The following is a 23,023-nucleotide window of genomic DNA, read 5'->3' on the forward strand; positions in this document are numbered from 1 at the left end:
TTTGATTACCACTTGGTAACACCCTGGAAAGGAGGAAAGGTGAGTCTGACTCTCATTCCAACTTGATTTACCTGAGAAAGAAAACAGACGGCTATCCACAGTCCTGGCGATGGACTGTAGCTTCACCACATCCATTGACTGCCCAATGTGCACAGTGCTGGGCATGCTCCCCAGAGTCCCTCTTACAAACTCTGCCACCTCCTGCACGGTGAACATTTGCAGCAGCTCGTCAAAGATGGTTGGGAAGGAGTTAAGGAGTGCAGCCTGTAGAAGCAAGTGAGGCTGTGGTTAGCACAGAGTTAGGTGTCTATCTCACATGCTCAGATAATCATTCGAGGAGGTGAGAGGCTGAAAAGTCACAGCAGCATCCCTGCCTCACGGGGGCTCCTCCCGGGCCTTTGACTCCACACATCCCAGCTGCACTTTTAGGGCATGGAACAGAGGAGCAAAAAGGAAACTAAAACAAGAAAATTTGCCAGGGCCCAGGCCACTTGAAGCTTTCATACCTTGCCAATACATTTGCTGGCAAGAGAAAGGAATGTAAAAAGAAATCTGCTCAATATGGCTTAATAGCCATAGCTGTTTTGCTCACAAAATGGATTTAAATTTTTTGTCGGTCTCTATGATCAAACCCTCGGCTTTCTAATTTTGGTCTCAAATTCGAGCCAGGAACTGCTCAAAGAAAGTGCAGCAGAGAGAGCTGAGCACCACCGAGCAGCATGAGCTGAACTTCACTCACAGCCTGTAGCCAGCAATCCGGCTCTGAGAACGGGACCATTTTCCCAGGATAGAGACATTTATTTGAAAGATGAAATCTGAAGACTTTGTAAATCGTGTCCTTCATCTGTGATACTTGGCAGTGCCAAGTATAAATCCATAAGGATGGAGAATGTGTGGATTCAGTCAGTTAGGAACTCTCGAGGACTGGTGATTATGTTGGCATAGAGTTCAGCAACTTAAGACAGCCTGGGCACGGGTGGGAGTGCGTGTGTTTGGAGACTTTTCTTCATGGATCTCGGCTCTGGTAGACCCATGAAGTGGCCTCTTCAGGACAATCTGATAATAGTTCCAGAGCTTTTCAGAGGCAAAGTAGTATAGGAGAAACAGAACGGGTTTTGGAATTAGACAAACAGGAGTTCAAATCTCAGCTTTATTACTTGTCTGTCACATAACCTTTGGTGAATTACTGCCTAATCCTCCGTTTTCTCATCTATAAAATGAGGATGATGTTATCACTTGTCTCCTGGTATTGGCATGAAAAATATTAGGTGCATGAAGTTAAGTTTCCAACACGGTGGCCAGCACATCATTAACCTTCCAGAAATACTGGTCCTCCTTCTCTCTTGTCTACATGGTAGCAACATGAAAGAGGCTTTCCCACTTCTCAGCCCTCATACACAATTAGCCCAGAATTCCCACAGGGGAATGGAGTGTCACTGTGAGACAAGAAGGTGAGAGTGCGCTCCTCCCACATAGCACGTAATGAAGGCAGGGGGCTGTTTTCTGTGACTGCTTCATCAGGCAGGCAGTATACACTGGCCTAGAGTGAGTGAAAATTTATGCCATGGGGAAACAGGTCTGTTATCATACTGCAGTCTGTGTTCAGGCTAGGCCCAAGGACAGAACTTAAATGAATTCTATCTACAGATTTTTAACTTCCCGGGATATCAAAGAGTTTTTTTTGTTTGTTTGGGTTTTTTTTTGCAGAAATTAGAACAGCACAAAAACATATTATCAAAAGCAGTTAGATATAAAAGACAAGGGGGAAAATCAGGCCTTTCATAATCCACAACAAATAGTAAATATTCTCTTAAATGGTGAAATTTCCTATACTTATGCACCAGGACAGAAGGACACTTGCATCTGAATATCTCTTAGTGGTCAAAAGCAAAGACATAAAATCTGACTGAACCACAGACTTGCTGAGAGTTCTGAAATTCATCAAACATGAGCCTGGCACCTAAGAAGCAGATCTGACTTGAGTCTAAGCTGAGACTAGATTTGAACTCTCCTGATGTGCTAGGAATATGCCATGGAGTACAAGCCATTGCTAAGTTCTTGGAAAGCATATCTGCCTTGCTCTGCTAGCTACCTCTGAGCACCCCATATCTCTGTATGCTGAGGGCAAGAGTAGGTATCCTGGGCCCTTCTTGGCAGGAACAGAGGGGCAGGAGGAGAGATGTGAGAAGAAGATGAGTTGCGTGGGATACTTTGGAAGGGAGACCATGGAATGACCCTTTCTTACAGAGACACCTAAAAACCTTGAGGAAGTCCCACTCTTTTATAGAGTCTAGCTCGCAGTTGTTCACCTGTTCTCTGGTCCAAGGGGCTTAAAGGCAATTGGCATCAGGGGCAGCATAGGGTCACATGGAAAACAAAAGAGCAGACTATTCTAATCTTAAAGGAGATATTTAAACATACATATGCACTCATGACAGTCCTGGCAGCAACTGAATGAATGGATGGGAAAGTGATCTTTGCTGATAGGTTTTGAGGTTTTGAGTAATAATTAGTTTAAAAAAAATCAAAGAAATGCATCTATTGGATAAAATTCTGACATTTATGTATAAGAGAAAATAACCCCCTTGTGATTATGGTTAACAAACAATATCCTTGATCCTTTCTAGGGTGAGGTTCCCTGGAAAAGGTAACAGATTTGCTGACTGGAATTTTTAATATAAGGCAACAAATTTTCTTCCCACACTGTATTTCTAATAGAATCTAATCTTAATTTTTAACCAAAGTTTTCTAATTATTTCTGCCTATTTTATTCTTAATTCTGGACTAGATAAGTACTAATCTAAAGTTTATTAAGTTTAAAAAAAAATTAAAACAGTGACTAGGAAACAAAATTCTCTATACATTCTGAATATCCCCTTTAAATAAGATGTTCATAAATGACAAATAGTGTGGTAACTAAATAAACTTGGCCTAAAGAGGGCTTCTGAGAATAAAGTTGTGCTTCTTCTCCACCATAAAGCCACTGGGCTGTTTTATATTTGGAAGCTGGGTCATAGCTGGCTTTGAAGTAAAAGCAGCATTTTGTTCTATTAGGTATTTCCTTGCAAATCAACCCTCACCCAACACACAGGAGTCTGGCAGGGCTACTTCAACTCTAGAAGCCAGAGGACAAAGAAAGAAACCACCTGCTAAGGCAGACAAGAATCCAGCAGCAAAACTTCCCTGTAGCTCACAGACCTGAGTGAAAAGGAGTGTTTCTGAGTTTCTGCTGTCCAGACTGAGCACAAACCGGATGGACTGGAATAGTTCTTGGATGCTGGACCGGAACTCTTCCTCTTCCATCCCACAGGTGGCTCGGGAATACAGGATCCTCGACTGCACTATAAACTTGAAAAGGTACTCCAAGGCCTGGAAGTGTGGGAGCAAAAGGGATAGAGAAGTGTTAAAGATGGCCAACAGGTAACAGCAGGGAATAAAGGGCAAAGAAACCGTAAATTCTACACCAAAATTGGGCAATGGACAATTTCCACTGTGGAGACAAGCATTTTTTTTTTTCTCAAAAGTCCAAATGGTCACTGAGCCACAGCTGTCTTCTTCCTGAGAGAATCACCAAATTATTTCACAACTGTTTTTGTGGTTCTGGAAATTAGGAACCACAGACTGTTATGGGAGCAGTTGAATTCAAGAACATACAGGATCAAAAGAAAATTAAGTTTCTTTGCATTTTTTTTTTCAGATCTGGAAATGAGAGGCTTTAAAAGCAATGATGCAACTTCTGTTGAATTTGTTCCATGAAGGAAAAGTCCTTAAGGAATCTTCTGCACCTTTGAGATACAGCTGGGGCCTGACATGGTGCCAGCCTTCTCACTGAGGATCAAGTCTGGAGAAAACTTGTCCCAGGTTGCACAGCCCCAGGTGGACCTGACACGTCCTTTGCCCCTTCCAAACCAGAGCACCTTGCATACATAATTTTTGACCAGTGCAGAAGATGAAGCTCCCATAACATGTTGTAGGAGCAGAATCTAATTCTGGGGAGTCCCTGCAGCTTGGCTCATGCTTATGAGCAGAGTAATTATCTTTTAAAAGAACAGAATGAAAATCCAAGACTATGCTTTCCAATCAAAGAAATGCCACAGATTCCCCAGACACTGGAAAGGCAGAGACACTGGGGAGAAACTTATCCAAGGATGAAAGAAATGGAGTTCAGCTACTTGAAATATATAATAGGAAATAATTCTCAAGCTACCTTTTATGACCTATGCATGTATCAGAAGGTTTGGCAAAACAAAACAAGGTTTGGTTTGGTTTTGTGGCCCATATAGAATTCAGTTGGCATTGTAGAATGGCTAGGTCAGAAAAATGCAACTTCCAAGGCTTGTACCAGTAGAAAAAATTATGGTGTGTGGCCTCATCAGCATGAATGCTACAGCCTCCATTCTGGTAGCTTGTTAATGCCTGGTCTGAAAAGAACCAGGAAAATCTGTGCTACATACTCTAATTTTAAAAAGGAAAATGTTTTCCTCATGACCAGCTTTTTTTTTTTTTCCAGTTTGAAATGGCTAACACAGAGATATATTGAATGGCTTGAAACATCTACTCATTTCATAGCGAAGGGCAGAACCAGAGAGCAAAACTGCTTGCAGTTCCTGGTCATGAGTGGTAGAGCCTATGAAATTTATTCAAAATTCAACGGTGCTTCCCACCCTGTGTGGAGACAATGGAACACATAACTGTGGGTGAAGCATCTGCGCTGTCCAGTTCCACTTAAGTTAATAAACTCGAAAGGAAAAGAGATCCTAAGAGTTATTACAACCTTTCCATCACAAAGAAGATCCACTGTGCCTGCTTTTCCTCCTCATGGTTCCCTGGGGGACCTGATGTAGTGAAAATGTGCTATCTTTTTAGAACACCTTGCCAAATACCATCTTCGAACTCACCAAAGATACCTCCTACAGGTCATTCACAAGGGAACAAACAAAAGAACCAAGTAAGAAAACAAAGGACTCTTTATTTTCATCTTCCTTAGTGGTCAAACTTTCTTAGAAAGCCAAGACTTTGAAAGTGAAAGGAAGAGATGGGGTGTGGGGGGCAAGATGTATTGAATCAAGAGTAATAAAGAAGAGGTTTCCTGGTCCACACCACAATGAGAGTTGCCAGGCCAGGACCTTGTGTATCCCATGAAGGATGGAAAGAGGATTGGACAGAGACTTACTGGTTTAGTCAAGAGGACTTATCAACTAAAATTGGATGAAGAAGGGGAAATGACCTGATAAAATCTTAGTACTGGATGCATTAGTATGAGATGCCATTCAAACAAGCTTGAAATGAGAATAAGTATGAAAGTACCTCAGAGAAGTGCTCCCTCAAAGGGAAATCTTGCTTCTCTCCACCCAAACCTGATCTTCTCCTGAAGAACATCTCCCAAAGTAACCCTGACATCAAGATTTGGCCAGACTCCTCGGAACCAGCCTCAGTTCTTCCTTTCTGTCACCTCCCATCCAATTTAACATTTGAAATCTTCTGCTTTGGTCACAACAGCCACTTTTTGGTTGCTTGAAAAAATCAAGCTTCCTAGGCCCTTTTTTTTTTTTTAGAGAGGGAGGGGAGAGGCAGAGGGAGAGAGAGAATCTTAAGCAGGTTCCACGCCCAGTGCAGAGCCTAATGTGGGGTTTGATCTCACAACCCTGAGATCATGACCTGAGCTGAAATCAAGAGTCAGATGCTTAACCAATTAAGCCACCCTGGCACCCCTCAACGAGGCTTTTAAACATGTTGTTTCCTCTGTCTGGAATGCTCATCCCCCAGGCCTGCATGCTGATTTCAGCCCAGAGGTCACTTCCTCAGAGGGGCTTTCCTTAAAACCTTGATCTCAAGTAAACCTTCCCTTCCAGCCAGTCTATCCTATGATCCTGTTTACTCCCTCAAGTTTTTTCTTTTTTCACTGACTTTGTGTATTTATCAGTGTTACATGTTTGTCTGTCTTTCCTCCACTTGGATGGAAGTACTATGAAGGCCTAGCCTTTTCTGCTTGGGCCCCTGCTGAATCCCCAGGGGCTACTACAGTGTTTGACACATGGCAGGTACCAAGCAACATCAAGTGACTGAATGATTCTTAGGAGAAAACAACTTCATCTGTGATGCTTTCTCCAGTATCCTGAGCAATTAATTTTGGGACTCACATAGCATCTTTTACATTTAACTCAATTTCTATCCCCTCAAATACTGTATGAGGCACCTGACAGGTACTGGGTTGAGAGAAGAACAGACCCTGGGCCCTGCCTCCACGTCACACTCAGAACCCTGCTCTATACCTGAGCTCACGCTTCACTGGGGACGTTTTCTTCAAGGGTAGAGGCCTGTCTTACTCATCTCTGCATCCTAGCGCCCACAGCAGATGCTAACTGCTTTGTAGATATGTATTATATGAAGGAGCACAGAAATAACACTTGTGGCCTTATATTTTTACAGGATGTACACAGAAGAGGTAGGGGAACATGGACCTATGATTTGATTTTGCCTCTTCAATCTGACGATGCTTGGGGAAACCCCCATCTCACTTGTTACCATGTGGCAAGAACAGCAAAATCACAGGCCCGGTAGTACTTATAGCCCATGATGTGAAATTAAAAGGGAACAGAGAAAAAGCAGAACAGCTTTGTTACCATTCTTCTTTTATTGCTAACTGGAAAGGGCAGGAAAGACATGCTTAAAAAGCAACTAAAAAAAAAAGTAACTCAAGAACAAGAAAATGTAGGGGTAGAAAGGGAGAAAGCATAGACTTGCTGTGAGTTCTCAGAGGATATGGCAGCTTTCTTTAAATAGCTATCTGGAGAACTGTCGAGCAAAAGAGGGATCAATATTCTCATAGATGATTCTCTATGGTAGAAGCAGTACCATGAAAAGAAGTTACCAGAAAGTGAAGTTAACTCACAATGAGGATGATCCCCTGAAAACTGGAGCTGCCCAGAAATGCAAAAGGCTGCCTTATTGTGGGACCTGTCCACACAAGGGTGCTGTCATGGGGGACCCTGGATTCCTCCAAAGGTCAAGGTTTTAAGATTATCTTCTTCTCAACATATCCATATATAGTGCATTCACACTCAGCTCTTTTCACTTAAAACAGTTTTAAAACCAATGTTTAGTAACCACTGAACAAGGGAAAAGTGCTGAAAGATCTTAATTCTAATCAATGTTGCCACCAACACTGGTTTAGAAGGAGATACGATACTTTAGCCAGTGGAAGCAGATTTGGATGCTGTTGGCAAAAACCAGGCAGGAAGGATGGCCAGGAGCTAAATGCACATCATCCATCCTTCCCACCTTAAGACAAACAAGATCTTCTGGGGCAAAATCAAGGTGAAGAAAGGGGAATTATGTGGTCCAAGGCGTTCCTGAAAGCAGGCCAGTGTACTAGGATATCTACACTTGTCCTGCACACTATAAACCACTGACATTACTGACAAACAACTGCAGGGTGGGCCCTTTATGTATAGTGAGCTCAGTACATTACCCGCATGGCTTCCTGAATGTGGTCCTGTCGAATCAGTTCTGCTGAGCAGTCCATGTACCACTTCAAACAGCGGATGAGCTCCCTGGGAAAGAGAACAGTTCCAGAAACCCCACTTTAATTCAGAAGCAATGCAGCTTGAAATTTTTGCAGCCCAGAATTAGCCGCACAGGAATAATATGCTGTTGATGAGCCAGAATGGAGTGATGGATCCGTTACAGTTGTGGAATCTCCAGATCATTTTAGACCAGACAACATACCTCATTCAGACAACATACCTCATCCATAGAGTTGCTACATTTTAATTAGCAATTATAATCATTCTTTCTCACTCTCCCTGACATATTTCTTCTTTGATTATAAGAAAGTTTCCCCAAAGTCCTGGATTTTGCATGTATTTTTGTTTTGTCGAAACCTGCTGTGTCTCTAGAACATACAACAATGACTAGTAAATAGTAGACACAGATAAAGGTATCCAGTCCCGTGTGCCCCGCCTTGCTCCCCCTTTATCTCATATATTTTATTTCCTTAGGACCAAGTAACCTGAGTGAAGGGAGATGACAGGATCAGAAGGCCTGTTCCTTACGTGGCAACAGGGCACAGAAGTCAAGTACAGGCCTTGGTCAGACAGCAGGGTTCACATCTGGGGCCTATCAATTTCTAGCTATGTATCCTTGGGCAAGTTATCTGATCCTTCTGTGCCATTTTCTTCATTTAAAATATAGAGAAAACAATAGTACATTTTGAAGTTATTGTGAATACTAATGAGAGGATGACACGCTTAAAGCACAGCATGGTGCCTGCTCTACAGAGTGACATCAAAGCACCGGAGTTCCAGTGACTCCACAGCCTCGTCACCCTTGGGTTTTACTTATATTTTAAAAAATTGTGCTAATTCTACAGAAGAAAGTGGTGACATTTTTATTTAATGGTTTTATTTTTTCATTTTAATTTTTTTTGCTTTAATTGTTTTAGACAGCCTTTGTTTCCCATGTTAACTATTTATATCTTTTATCAACTTTTTATTTCTTTGACATTTATTTGTGGGTGCTATATTTACTTATTCACATGTTTCTCACGGAAAAAGCAAGATTAACTTTTATTAGCTTTGCCACCATTTATTAGAAGGAAAAGTATGACAACTGTGTAGTAAACTATGGTTTAAAATGTCAGCTCACTCTTAATCTCAGGAAATAAACTGAGGGTTGCTGGAGTGGAGGGGGGTGGGAGGGATGGGGTGGCTGGATGATGGACCCTGGGGAGGGTATGTGCTATGGTGAGTGCTGTGAATTGTGTAAGACTGATGAATCACAGACCTGTACCCCTGGAACAAATAATACATTATATGTTAATAATAAAAAATGAGGAAATTGAAAAAAAAATGTCAGCTCAAAGACCACAGCTAATATCCTAATCAATAGTGAAAGAAAGTTGTTCCTCTAAGATTAGAAATAAGGCAAGGATGCCTGTTCTTGCCACTTCTATTCAACATAGTACTGGAAGAACAGTTAGGCAAGAAAAAGTAGTAAAAGGCATCCAAACTGGAAAGGAAGAAACAAAATTATCTTTGTTTGCAGATGATATGGTCTTATATGTAGAAAAAAACTGAAGATTCCACAAAAAACTCTTAGAATTAATAAATGAATTCAGCAAAATTGCAGGATATAAAATTAATATAAAAATTATTTGCATTTCTATACACTTATAGTGAGTACTTCAAGAAGGAAATGAAGGGAAAAAAATCCATTTATAGCAGCATCAAAAAAGAATAAAATACTTAGGACTAACTTAACCAAAGAGGTGAAAGACTTGTAGACTCATACTTTGAAAACTATAAAATGTTGCTGAGAGAAATTAAAGAAGATATTAATAAATGGAAAGACACTCATGTTCACTGATTGCAAGACTAAAACTATTAAGATGCCAACACTAACTAAAGTGACCTACAGATTCAATGCAATCTCTACCAAAATCCCAACAGCACTTTTTGCAGAAATAGAAAAATTCATCCTGCAGTTCTTATGGAATCTCAAGGATCCCCAAATAGCCAAAACAATATTGAAAAAGAAGAAAAATTTAGAGGGCTCATACTTCCTGATTTCAAAACTTACTACAAAGTTACAATAACCAAAACAGCAAGGTACTGGCATAAAGACAGACATACACATCAACAGAATAACATAGCCCAGAAATAAATCCTCACAGAGATGGTCAAATGATTTTCAACAAGGGTGCCAAGACCATTCAATGGGGATAGGATAGTCTTTTCAATAATTATATTAGGAAAGCTAGATATCAATGTGCAAAAGAATGAAGTTGGATTCTGTTACACAATAAACAAAAATTAACTCAAAATGTATCAAAGACCTAAATGTAAGAGCTAAAACTATAAATTAAACTTGTATACAAAAATATAGGGGAAAAGCTCTATGACATTGGATTTAGCAATGACTTCTTGGATATGTCATCAAAAGCACAGGAAACAAAAGAAAAAATAGATAAGCAGGACTATATCAAAATTGAGAACTTCTATATATCAAAAGACACAATCGACAGAAAGAAAGGCAATGGGAGAAAATATTTGCAAATTGTGTACCTGACAAGAGGTTAATGTCTAGATTATATAAAGAATTCCTACAGACCCTTTCCAACCAGGGCTGGGCAGAATGGCTCCCAAGAAGAAGGGTGGCAAGAAGAAGAAGGGTAGTTCTACCATCAACGAGGTAGTGACCAGATAATACACCATCAACATTCACAAGCACATCCATGGAGTGGGTTTCAAGAAGCATGCCCCTCGGGCACTCAAAGAGATCCAGAAATTTGCCATAAAGGAGATGGGAACTCCAGATGTGCGCATCGACACCAGGCTCAACAAAGATGTCTGGGCCAAAGGAATAAGGAATGTTCCATATTGTATCCATCTGCAGTTGTTCAGAAAACGTAATGAGGATGAAGATTCACTAAACAAGCTCTACACACTGGTTATCTATGTACCTGTCACCACTTTCAAAATCTACAGACAGTTAATGTAGATGAGAACTAATCGCTGATTGCCAAATAAAAGTATAAAAAAAAAAAAGAATTCCTACAGCTCAACAATAAAACACTGAACAGAATGTTTAAAAAATGGGCAAAAGACTTTGTATGGAATCAGAAAAGACCCTGAATCTCCAAGGAAATGTTGAAAAAGAAAAACAAACCTGGGGGCTTCACATTGCCTGATTTCAAGCTATATTACAAAGCTGTGATCACCAAGACAGCATGGTACTGGCACAAAAACACACACATAGACCAATGGAACAGAATAGAGAGCCCAGATATGAACCCTCAACTCTATGGTCAAATAATCTTCGACAAAGCAGGAAAAAACATGCAATGGAAAAAAGACAGCCTCTTCAATAAATGGTGCTGGGAAAATTGGACAGCTATATACAGAAGAATGAAACTCAACCATTCTCTTACACCATACACAAAGATAAACTCAAAATGGATGAAAGACCTCAATGTGAGACAGGAATCCATCAAAATCCTAGAGGAGAACATAGGCAGTAACCTCTTCAACATCGGCCACAGAAACTTCTTTCAAGACACATCTCCAAAGGCAAGGGAAACAAAAGCGAAAATGAACTTTTGGGACTTCATCAAGATAAAAAGCTTCTGCACAGCAAAGGAAACAGTTAACAAAACAAAGAGGCAACCCACAGAACGGGGAAGATATTTGCAAATGACACTACAGACAAAGGGCTGATATCCAAGATCTATAAAGAACTTCTCAAACTCAACACCCAAAAGGACTTGAATAAATTTTTCTCCAAAGAAGATATACAAATGGTCAATAAATACATGAAGAGATGCTCAGCATCATTAATCATTAGGGAAATGCAAATCAAAACCACGATGATATACCACTTCACACCAATTAAGGATTATTACTATAAAACCCCCCACTCCTTCCAAAAAACACAACAGAAAATAACAAGTCTTAGCTTGAGGACATGGAGAAATTGAACACCCTTGTACACTGTTGGTGGGAATGTAAAATGGTGCAGCTGCTGTGGAAAACAGTATGGTGATTCCTCAAAAAATTAAAAATAGAACTACCTTATGAACCAGTAATGCCACTTCTGGGTATATGTCAAACAGGACAGAAAGCAGGGTCTTGAAGAGATATTTGTATATCCATGTTCATAGCAGCATTATTCACAATAACTAAAAGGGGAGAGCAACCCGAGTATTCATCGACGGGTAAGTAGATAAACAAAATGTGGTATGTATGTACAATAGAACACTATTCAGCTTTTAAAAGGAAGGAAATTCTGACACATGCTACATGGATGAACCTTGAAGACATTATGGTAAATGAAATAAGCCAGACACAAATAGACAAGTATTGTATGATTCAATTGACATGAGGTACGTAGAACAGGCACATTCAGAGACAGAGTATGATGGTGGTTGCCCAGAGGCAGCAGAAGGGGAAGGGGTGATGGGGAGTTAATATTTAATGGGTACAGAATTTCAGTTTTGCAAGCTGAAAAAAGTTCTGGAGATGGATGGTGGTGATGGTTGTACAACAATGTGAACATACTCAATGCCACTGAGCTATACACTTAAAAATAGGTATTTTATATTCTATGTATTTTACTACAATTGGAAAAAAATTAAGTAAAAAAAAAAAAGGTCAGCTGAATGAATGCTGGTTGTCACTGAACTTTTTTTAAGCCTGTCTTTCTATTCAAACACAAGTCCTAATAATGATGCCAAATGGAACTTACTTGTATGCCAGGGCTCCAGCAAAGTGTTTCTGGATGTATGTGTCCATTACAGGCCGGAAGTGGAAATACTTGATGTCTCTGAGCAGGTTGATGATGAATACCTGGAGGAGATAGAGGGTACCAGGGTTCACTGGAGGCCTCAGACTTATCTCCAGCAGAAAACAGAATTCTTGCTTCTTTAAGGAATGACAAACTCTCAGTGTTTTCTCTAGTGTTGCCCACAGGCAGAGAATGTAAGATTTCTATTCTGTGTCTGTATTTCTGTCTTGTCTGTTCTATTCCTACAGCCCCCAGCCTCTGAATTTGGACTTGGGGCTCATCTGTCTGTGCCAGTGTTACTCTGAATCTCTTCACAATAATGCTGGGTGGTGTAATATAGATTAGGAAAAAGCAAAACGATACCTGTGTATGGTGGCATAAATACAAAGGTGTCTCAAAAAACTTGGAAAAGAGAGAAAAAAAAGATTATCCTCTGAGCCAGCTCAGCCTATGAAAGGCTGTGCCCTTCAGAAATGGGGCTGGCTGGCCAGGAGAGCAAGGAAGAAGAAAAGCCAAAAGGCCAAACTATGCAAACTATTTAACTCTTACCTCTGCTCCTCATCTGTTAGGTAGACTTATAGTATGTGGTTCCTCTTGAATGTACAGCACTCCTATGGGACTGGATCTATTAAGCTAAATGCACTGAACATTCAAACCACTGTCCATTCTCACTAAGCAACCTCTGGAGACTCTGGTTCCCAAACAACTGTACACAGGGAGACAGTGTGATGCTCAGACCAGCATGGGTGAGTCTCTGCTCTTTCTGGTGGTTATATCCTACTGTGCAGGTGAAAGAATAGGCCATCTGGTTTCCTATATTCATCTCTGAGCATTTTGTTGGTGTAGGTCTCTATTTCAGGGTCTAGGCAACTCTGCAACAGTGATGAGACTGAGTATCAGAACTACAAAGTTGAGGCCCAGACCTGACCAGGCTGAATTCTTCAAATTTGATGTTGTAGGGATCTGCCTGGGAAGTTGGTTGGTTGGTCTTCCTTGGGTGACACTCCTCAGCCCCTTTTGTGTTGGAAACATCTGTACCTTGTATTGACTCATTCTAATAAACTGCTTCCCTTGGATTTTTAAAAACATGTGACAGAAATAACTAACAAAAATGAAAGTCAGAAAGGGTGAGACTTACCAAAGACTGAAACACCAACAGGCCATATTTCTCTGTATTATCATCCAAAATCACAAAGAGTGTATCTAAAATGTCTTGCAGAAACTGTAACATAAAAATCAGAGGGCTCAAGTCTTAGGACCTTGTACACATGGTCAAACTTCCATACACCAATGAGTTTAATCTCCCAATAAACAAACTAAAAAATCTCCTAAGATCTCAAATCACCACTTAGAAAAAATTGAGTATCCCACCTCCACCTAACTAAGGGATAACTAGGTATACTCAGGGTGTTTGTGTACAGCCCAAAGGACCATAAGAGAGATTTGGAGAGGCTCTTTCTCTTGGTTGAGTGCTAAACTTCTAAAGAAAGAGCAATTACCTAAAAAACACAGGATACCCATGTAGAATTATAACTTTGAAATAAAGACAACGTAAGTGATTCTGATGCCAAATTCATTTTAAGAAAAAGAGCTCACTTTCCCAGGACTCCAAAGAGAGCAGTAGTCCCTTACTCTCTGCTGTGGCCTAACTCTATAGAGGACACTTGAATGAAGGGGTGGCAGGCTAGGCCTTAACTACAGAAACCATGTTTTGGTCTAGAAATCAGTATTCCAGGAGAAGGGAGAAAGCTGCTGCTGAGGGCTATCAATGAGGGTAAAAGATCTGGAAGCACCATTTTGTTTTTGTTTTCTTGTTTTTTGTTTCTAAGATGCAAAATCCAAGGCAGAGGATGATAAATACTCATGGATACTGACAGTCTTTAAAAATCAAATCTAACATTTTGTTGGTCAAAAGGCAACTGAATGATACAATGTTTACAATTTATTTCCTAGCAGTGTCTAAAGTGGCAGGTGTGGATGGGGGTGTTGATGGGCAAGAGTGGCCACAGGCTGATGATTGCTGGTGCTAGGTGATAGGTACTCCTAGGGTTCTTTCTACTATTTTACTTTTGTGTATGTTTGAAATATTCTAATAAAAAGTAAAAAAAAAAAAGGAGGCGCCTGGGTGGCTCAGTCGGTTAAGCATCTGCCTTCGGTTCAGGTCATGATCTCAGGGTCCTGGGATCCAGGCCCGCATCAGGCTCCCTGCTTGGTGGGGAGTCTGCTTTTCCCTCTCCCGCTGCCTGCCCCCCCCCGCTTGTGCACGCTCTCAGTCAGGTTAATAAATAAAATCTTTAAAAAAAAAAGGAAAAAAAATATTTTAAAATTCTAGCAGATTCTTTTCACACTCTCTTCTGGTGGCTTGAGATCAATTATTGATGCTAAAACCAGATATGCTGATAGGATATTCTCTTATCAGGAATACAACAACTCAGACTTAAAAAGATTACAGGTTTTTTAAAATACCCTTCTGTTTGCTAATTGATATTTTTAATATGTTTAGAAGAAAAAAAATGCCCTGAGAATAAACCAATCTTCAGTTTCAAAAACTAGTATTAGTAGGGGCGCCTGGGTGGCTCAGTTGGTTACGTGCCCAACTCTTAATTTCAGCTCAGGTCATGATCTCAGGGTCCTGGTCTCAGGGTCCTGATCTCAGGGTCGTGGGATCGAGCCCACGTCAGGTTTGTGCTGGGTGTGGAGCCTGCCTAAGATTCTCTCTCTCCCTCTGCCACCCCCCCAAACAAAATAAAGCAAAGCAAAGCAAAGCAAAACAAAACAAAACAAAACTAGTATTAGCTTGTTTAAGAGTTCTTTTTAAAAAATTGATGATACTCTGATTAATTGATGAAAACAAAATTCAGACAAGACTTCATAAAAACACATAGAGGTATACAGACTTTAAAACTGTTTCTTGTTTGGAGACACCGTGTATGTTACGGAGTCAATGGTCCTGTAAAATGAAAGGTTATCAGTACTCATTGATTTGGTAATTACAATGACAGAACTAAGAAAGCTCACTGATCGACAAGCTGCCTTCTTGAAATTTAGTCTCTATCCTACATTCCACTGCTCTTGCTGATCATCCAAAGCAGCTCCATTTTCCTGAGCAGAGTTCAGTCCATTGTGTAGAATCTACCTGTGGGGCTTACACCATCAGGAGGTATCTGGGAGTTTTCTTGAGCTAAAACCAGGTGGGCAAACACTCTGCACAATGCAGAGAAGCCCTACAGAAGACAATTGGGGACTGGTAGTGTTGTCAGCCTGCTCAGGTCATTAGATGGGAAATGTCACAAAGGTACCTAGAGAAAGCAGTTGAGACAGGGAGTGGGGAGGCATCCCTAGTATGGACTCTAAGTGGGGGAGACTGGGCAAAATCAGTAGCTATAGGTTAATGGAGAGTATTTAGAGTTCTTCTAGATAATCAAGCCAGTAGAGCCAGAAAAACTTCAGGCTAGGTTTGTGGTAAAAGGGTTACAAATAAGGAAAATGAGAAAGAGATCTAAGGAAAGGAGAGGAGGCAGCACAAAGCACCGGGTGTGTTTCTGAGAGGATGCTTTGACCACTACCCTCTAATTATTGTTTTGCTTTCTAGGAAGAAAAGTCAGAAAATAGGGTTTATAACTTAAATATAGTTTCTGAAAGATAATAAGCCCGATGTGATACCTCCTTTAAAAAGAGAAGCTAACAAAAGAAAGAAAGAAAGAAAGAAAGAAAGAAAGAAAGAGAACGAAAGAAAAAAAGAAAGAAAAAAGAAAAAGAAAGAAAGAAAGAAATGAAAAGAAAAAAAGAAAAACGACTTTATTTCTACTCATCTAGTTATATTTCAAGAAATGGTCTCAGAGGGATACTGGTAGAAATCAAGGAGAAGTAAGGCCTTCTGCCCAGATTCTTGCTCAGGCAGCATGTATGAATTTCAGGAAGACCCACCTTAACAATTTCTTCCCCACTGACGTGCCGCAGCCGCCCTAGGATGTCCATGATCCGGTCTGGAAAAGCCTTCCATTTCAGCAGAGCAAGGAGGTCCACTAAAAAAGCAAGTGCAAAAGATGGTGAACACTGGCCATGCCAAGGACAAGCAAGGCCCAGACCCTCCCTGCCCGGTGGAATCTAGATGAAGAGAAACAGCCACAAGCATTACAACAGTCTCTTTAGTGCCAACGTCAAGGCCAAAGACACATAGGTGAAATCTGGAGGTATACTCCGGAGCTACTAAAACCATGGGAAATCTTACAGGCTGCTATTGCCAAGTGGTTCCTCCAACTGCAGGTGAAAAGAATTCCCTCATTGTGGCATGAAAAAGCAACAAATTTCTGTCTCCCTTAGCATGCATCAGCAACATGAAATCAGCCACTGAGGACAAGGAGGGCAGCCCCCTCTGCAGATCCCATCACCTACCATTCTGGGTGAGTTTGGTGGAGGAGAGCTGTGTGGAGATGAAGAAAGACTCTTTGGTGCTGCGCTGGAAGATGAGGCTGGAGGGGATGTTGGGGCAGCCATTGTAGTCCTCTTTGCAGCAGGGCAAGCCCAGGTACAGAGCATGGTTGTTAAACGTGCTATTCTCATCACACTGTAGGCAAAGGTAGAGAACACAGAATGTTTCCTGAACCATGCCATGTGTAAAAAGGTCGCAGGAGATTTTTTTTTATGTTGATGTTTGCTCTCATCTTCCTGAGGCTAGATCTTGGGCCTCAGGTCCTCTTAGAAGAGTGCTTTCTGTTTGGAAACTCCCCAGAATGGCTCATGTGCCTCTTAAAGAGAACATGGTGGGGCAGGTGGCCTCTACCTGGTGTGCGGGCAACTCTGGAAGGCAGCTGTGTTGTGACAGCTGACAGAACCATGATCTCAAATGGCAGGTCTCTGAATGTACTAGCCAAGGCCACAGCGGCACAGAAGAGTTGGTAACAGACTTCCATTACTTGTGAAGTGGGAGGTGGGACACAAAGGGCCTGCTGGCATTACTTGTGGGAAGGAGGCCACTGTAGTTAGAAGACAAAGCCTGCCCACAGCTGTCCTGCTGTCATCCACCAGCGCACAACCCTGGATCCTTTGGCCTGCCCACTGAAAACCATGTAACTGAGAACCATGTGTGAGAGTGGTCTCAGGAGTGTGAGGGTTGAGGTGTGAGACAGCCAGGCTCCATACCTTGTACACATAGAGCTCATGGATGTCATCTGAGAGAGTGGTGCCATCATCCCGCATCAGGGGTGAGAATGCAAAGCCAAAGAGTTTCTTTTCCCCTTTGTCCTTTGCTGCAACCAGAGCTAAGTGTTAGTTGTTTTTGCCCCTCACTTTGTTTTTTTAACAGAAATTCCCCTTGTGCTATCACCCGCATTTACTTCTTCGTCCCTTGCTTTCATTAATTAGGTATCTACCTGACTGCAGTAATGATGAGAAACGTACTGGACTGAGTTTCCATTTATATCCCAAGATACACAGGCTACTTAGACTGAAATAGAAACTGATTGCTGGTCTTGATAAACCAGAGGCTCTTTAAGAAACAGTTTAATATGTAGAAAGGAAACACCCAAAGGAGAATGACACTGGTAATTATCCAGTGTCTGGGTCAGACACTAGGAAGGGCCAGTACCAGACCCCATGGTTTGAGTCACTGTCTAAAGAACAACCTCTGATGACATCCCATGCCTGAGTACCCATTTATTCAGAACTCCTCATTTTCTTGCCCCAATAATAAGAACCCTCTGAATTCTCTTTCTGAGGAAAGAGTTCTGAGACAAGAGAATATTCATATCCTCCAAGGAATGTGGAGAGAAGTCTCACTCACTGGAACAATGTCTGAACTCGAAGCGCAGGTGGGAGCCCCGGAACCGGTCGATGGGGATGGGCAATTTGATAATCTCTCCCCAGCGAGGACTATTACTGTGGTAGAGGACAAAGGAGTGGTAGGAGCTCCTATTTGGCTCTCCTGAACCCAAGCTTATGCAATCCTGAAAGAGAGAAGCAAAATAAAGTGTCATCTTCCTGGAGGAAGCCCCTGGATTTCTCTCTGGCACTAGGACATTTTCTCCTTTGTGCAGGTCCTATTTTCCCATCAGGCCAAATCTACAAGATGAAAAAATTCATTTGACTTGAAATTCAATACTTTTGGAGACAACTGTGTAGATAGCATAAAGAATCCATGGTCAACAATGCTCCTTCTTTTCCTTGGGGCAGAAGTAACCATACACACTGCTCAATAAACTGGAGGAAAGCTGAACAGCGTATCTGAACCACTCATTCGCATTCAGAAAGGAAACAGTGAACTCCATAGGAGAATTCAACTGTACATGACACTTTACCCGATCAGAAAATTAATTAATTTATAAAGCAGGGAGAGCTTGTTTTCTAATCTTCCTTACCCCAATATTGCACTGGCATTTTAGGTTGCTCTTGGCTGACTGTCCTTGGATATAGATAAGGCAGAACCAGATTTAACTTGACCCTGTTTCCAAATATTGCCATGAAGATGTAGTCCCATCTTCCTGGAAGACAGGAAGTCGCACGTAATACAATCAGGAGCAGCTCCCTGTCTGCACAAGGGCGGTGTGAGCAGCTGACAACTCTACTGACCTTGACATTATCCATGCAAACAATGGACATGCCTTAGTCCTTGAGGTAGGTTTTTAAAATTATTATTATTATTTTTTTTTTAGTAAAATCTCTACACCCAACATGGGGCTCGAACTCAAGACCCTGAGATCAAGAATCACATGCTCTTCCAACTGAGCCAGCCAGGTGCCCTCTCCTTCTTTTTAAAGTTAATTTATTTTCTGGAGGTGGGTTTTTAAAATGAAATACAAATCATTGTTTCTACCACCAATTAAAGATTCTTCTCTATTTCTTTCTAGCTTTGGGAGATGATTTTGACTAATTGCACCTAATTTGCACTAATTCCACAAAATGTGTATGATCATTCCTGTTCTGCCTGCCTCACAAGGCTATTGTCAAATACAGGAGCGAGGTCTGTAAAAGAATGATTTGCCTTCTATCAAGTGCTATGCAAATGATGCCTTGTTATTTGCCAGGGACTTCACCATGATATGACTGAGGGAACAACTGAAATACTGACAGTGGAAAAACAGCACTCCAGGTCCTCACTTTGAATGAAAAGTGACAGAATATATACTTGCATCTTTATACTGGCATTGGCTGGAAATAATCTTTTTAGAGCCTGCCTGACTCTGCTGTTCCTTGTCACACACATAACTTGGTACCAGCAAGTGAGTGCCTAAGTCCCACCTTTGATCAAAAAGCCAATGTAGTTTTATTGACTCAAGGAACAAAAAGAGTGGGACCTAATAACAGTTACCAAAAGTAAGCAGCTTGATGAGAGACAGAATGGCAGAAAAAGTAACATGTAGGACAGAACTAGAGGGAATAGGTCTAAATTGGAGCAGGAAGGATTGAGGTCAGACACTAGGAAGAATTTTTTTTTTTTTAATGTAGTGTTCCATGATTTATTGTTTGCGTGTAACACCCAGTGCTCCACGCAGTAGGTGCCCTCTTTAATACCCATCACCAGGCTAACCCATCCTCCCACCCCCCCTCCCCTCTAGAACCCTCAGTTTGTTTCTCAGAGTCCATCGTTTCTCATGGTTCATCTCCCCCTCTGATTTTCCCCCCTTCATTCTTCCCCTCCTGCTATCTTCTTCTTCTTCTTCTTCTTTTTTTAAACATATAATGTATTATTTGTTTCAGAGATGCAGATCTGTGATTCAACAGTCTTGCACAATTCATAGTGCCTAGGAAGAATTTCTACACAGGCTGTATGACACTGGAAGTCATCATCAGGGTTTCCCTGAAGAAAGAAAAGGCAGAGAGGAATGCATATGCAGTGATTTGAGTGAGGTCTGCTTGATGAGAATGGGTCTCTGGATAAGGTCCATAGAGTCACTAGAATTACTACAGGATTAGCCTCCATTCCAAACTGACTGGCAAATCTTACCTTCAATATTTCTCCATCTGCGTAAAGCACATACATGGTCACTTCAATATTCTTTTGTACACTCTTTCCCCCTCTCTCGAAATCCCCCTTCTCCAAGGTTAGGTACAGGTCATTGCGGATATCGCCTATGGGGAAAGAAATGCCAAGTCTTCATGACCACAGAATCCACACTGCCCCATTTGTATGGAGGACCAAGCTAGCTAGCATTTGGGTCCTCCAGGGTTCAGGTGGGTGCTCAGGGCATTGCAAGCTTGGTTAATAATGGTGGACATCTACCAGTATCAGTGCAGTGGTACTAGGTTGGTTAGTCATGTGCTCTCTAAGTCTGAATTCTAAAGATGTTCACCACACCTTGTCCAGGGTGGGAAAATGTGGGGCAGAGAATCTTCTCTCCTCTTATAGGTGACTACTCAGTCTCTCTACCCTCCAGGAGAATAGCCGAAATCTGAGCCTTCCAAAGGGGAAAGATTTTAGAATCAACAGGAATAACACTTATTATTATCATGTCTGTGCTTTAACTACTACTCCCTCCTCCTTTCCCTCCAAAAGAAAAAAAAAGTAGTTTCCTTTTTCTTTTATAGGTTTTCTTTTTTCAACTCTTAACCCTTCTGAGTCTTTCTAGAGGATACGCTACTTTTTCCTTCTGAAGGCTTAGTTCCAAATCACTTCCCTTTCTGGAGTGCCAGACGGAGGTCACTGGATTATCATGTTTTCTTCTTTTTGTGGCAAGTGCTCTGGGAGCAGATGACTCTTCGGAATCACAGGTGCTAAAGCACGGGGTGACAATCTGCTGTGCTCTTGTTGCTTCCCTGTGCTTTGACTCCTGCCCACTTTGCCAATAACTGCTATTTGAGACTGGGCAGGAGAAGCTCAAACTGCAAGCTGAAATGACCTAAAAAATGACCACATCTGCCTTTTTTAGGGGAATGGGACTGTCTGTTCATGTATAAGGGGAGTTCATTTGGGCTGCTCTAAACTTCTAATTTTGTAACATGACCAGTTTTATTCATACATTCTAAAGAAGGGCTTTTGACTTTCAAAAAAAAAAAAAAACCTACATAGTAAAGTCTCTGGGAAAAAAATCTTCAAAGGAAAAAAATGGCAAAGGAAAACACACAAGGCCAAAGTGAAGATGTGTTAGCAGCCTGAAGAATTCAATTGAGAGGTGATGGAATGATTAACTTGCAAAACAAGCCAATTGAGAATATTCTTTCTACCTCAGTTCTTAGCAAAACTGGCACATCTAAAAGTTCCTTACTTGGAATCACAATGACATAACCAGGTATTGTTTCTGGTTAGCAAGTGAGATACATGATGATGACTCCTTTTCTGCACAGATGACCTCTCTGATTGTGGAAGTGTCTTAGCATCTTTTATGTATGAAACATGATAGACCAGGACTGGCATATACCTGGGTTTTGAGGTCTTCATTACCAGACCTTCTATTCTTCAGGTCATCTTACTATACAAGGAATGCAGCCATGGCTATTTGGTTGCATAATGAAGCTCTTAAAATACTTCCGCTCAAGTGGGGAAGAGCAGCCCATAAGAAGCAATTACTTATTCTCTGACAGCCCAGAGAACTTTTTCTAATGTGTGAAAAAATCCTGTTCCCCAAATAGCCCTGAGGCTACCATGAAGAAAAAGGAAAATTCGTTCTGAAAATCAAATACAAAGGCAACTAACTGCTGGATAGGCAGGACAGCCGAGAGGGTGTCTATCCCTGCAGTTCACACAGACTTCTCTCCTGGGTGAGGAGAGCCTCTACTTTGAATTTTCATGAGTCTGGCTTGAATCTGCCTCCTTTGGACATCTCTGCTTGGGCCTCCTAGCATATCATGAAAATAGCACTCAGTTGTGCAGGTAGGCTAGGAAAGGAAAGCAGAAGGGAAACTCAAATCCATCAGTTTGCTACTATGGGCAGGAGCTGAATAAAATCAGTCCTGAAAGTAAAATTCAAAATTAAATGGGAACTTTCCTATAGGTAATTGCTATTATATTGGGATAAATGAGAGTTGGTGATACCTTAAATTTTTAACAACTGAAACCGACATCTTAGACCTTCTTTTGATGAAAGTCTTTCAGTTAAACATCAGCTTTTCTATGGAATGTAAGTAATTATTAAAATTCTAGCCTGATTTGGCATAAAGTGAATAGAGAATTTTAATGTCTAATCTAAAGAACAGGCACTTTTTTAAAACTATTACTCTGGTTTAAACCAGCACTCTCTAGAAATTATTTAAGATAATCCACATGACTTGTAAAAGCAGATACTGGCTACTGGCAATAGTATTCTAGCTTGTACAAACATTTTAAATTTCTGTGACCCTATAAAAAAGTTAGTCATAAGTAAACGTGTCCTTCAAATGAAACATTTAAACTTTTCCTAGCAACAGATGATATAGAATACTCATACAAAAGTGGGCATTATCTAGGAGATTGATAATGACAGAATTTGGTCTGTGTTGATTTTATAGAGTGAGCCCATGGTTTCTGGGCAGCAACTCCAGGGCACTGTAAATCAAAATGCCAATTTCAAATGGAAGGACTGAGCTGGATATTCTTACAGTTTTCATTCTTTTCAAGTTTTCTATTTAAACAGAATGCCTTTAGTGATATCTTGCTGAGAAAATTTATCAATACAAGTAAACATACCCTCTGAGGTACAGACTGAAGCAGCTTGATTTCATCAGATCTTTCACTGCTCTTTATTTGGAGAACAGACTTGCCTAAGACTGGGGCTATTCTCAGCAGAATGGAAATTAGACTTCTTTATAGGTTGCGATTTTGCAAATTATG

At 41.0% G+C, this 23,023-nt stretch overlaps 1 protein-coding gene across 1 annotated transcript in view; it reads right to left on the bottom strand.

The window, feature by feature from the left end:
* DOCK3 (dedicator of cytokinesis 3) overlaps positions 1 to 23,023 on the bottom strand; it is a 558,375-nt gene that overhangs the window by 68,459 nt on the left and 466,893 nt on the right. Inside the window, 10 exon segments of the mRNA XM_088022140.1 lie at positions 72 to 264; positions 3,199 to 3,369; positions 7,472 to 7,553; positions 12,244 to 12,344; positions 13,421 to 13,504; positions 16,210 to 16,307; positions 16,678 to 16,849; positions 17,425 to 17,531; positions 18,065 to 18,227; positions 20,225 to 20,349. Coding sequence (XP_087878266.1) covers positions 72 to 264; positions 3,199 to 3,369; positions 7,472 to 7,553; positions 12,244 to 12,344; positions 13,421 to 13,504; positions 16,210 to 16,307; positions 16,678 to 16,849; positions 17,425 to 17,531; positions 18,065 to 18,227; positions 20,225 to 20,349 — 1,296 coding nt within the window.

This window comes from Eumetopias jubatus, unplaced genomic scaffold (genome assembly GCF_037043125.1).
Source record: "Eumetopias jubatus isolate StellerSeaLion01/CBP00866 unplaced genomic scaffold, mEumJub1_p1.0 scaffold_1, whole genome shotgun sequence".
NCBI classification, from domain to species: Eukaryota; Metazoa; Chordata; class Mammalia; order Carnivora; family Otariidae; genus Eumetopias; species Eumetopias jubatus.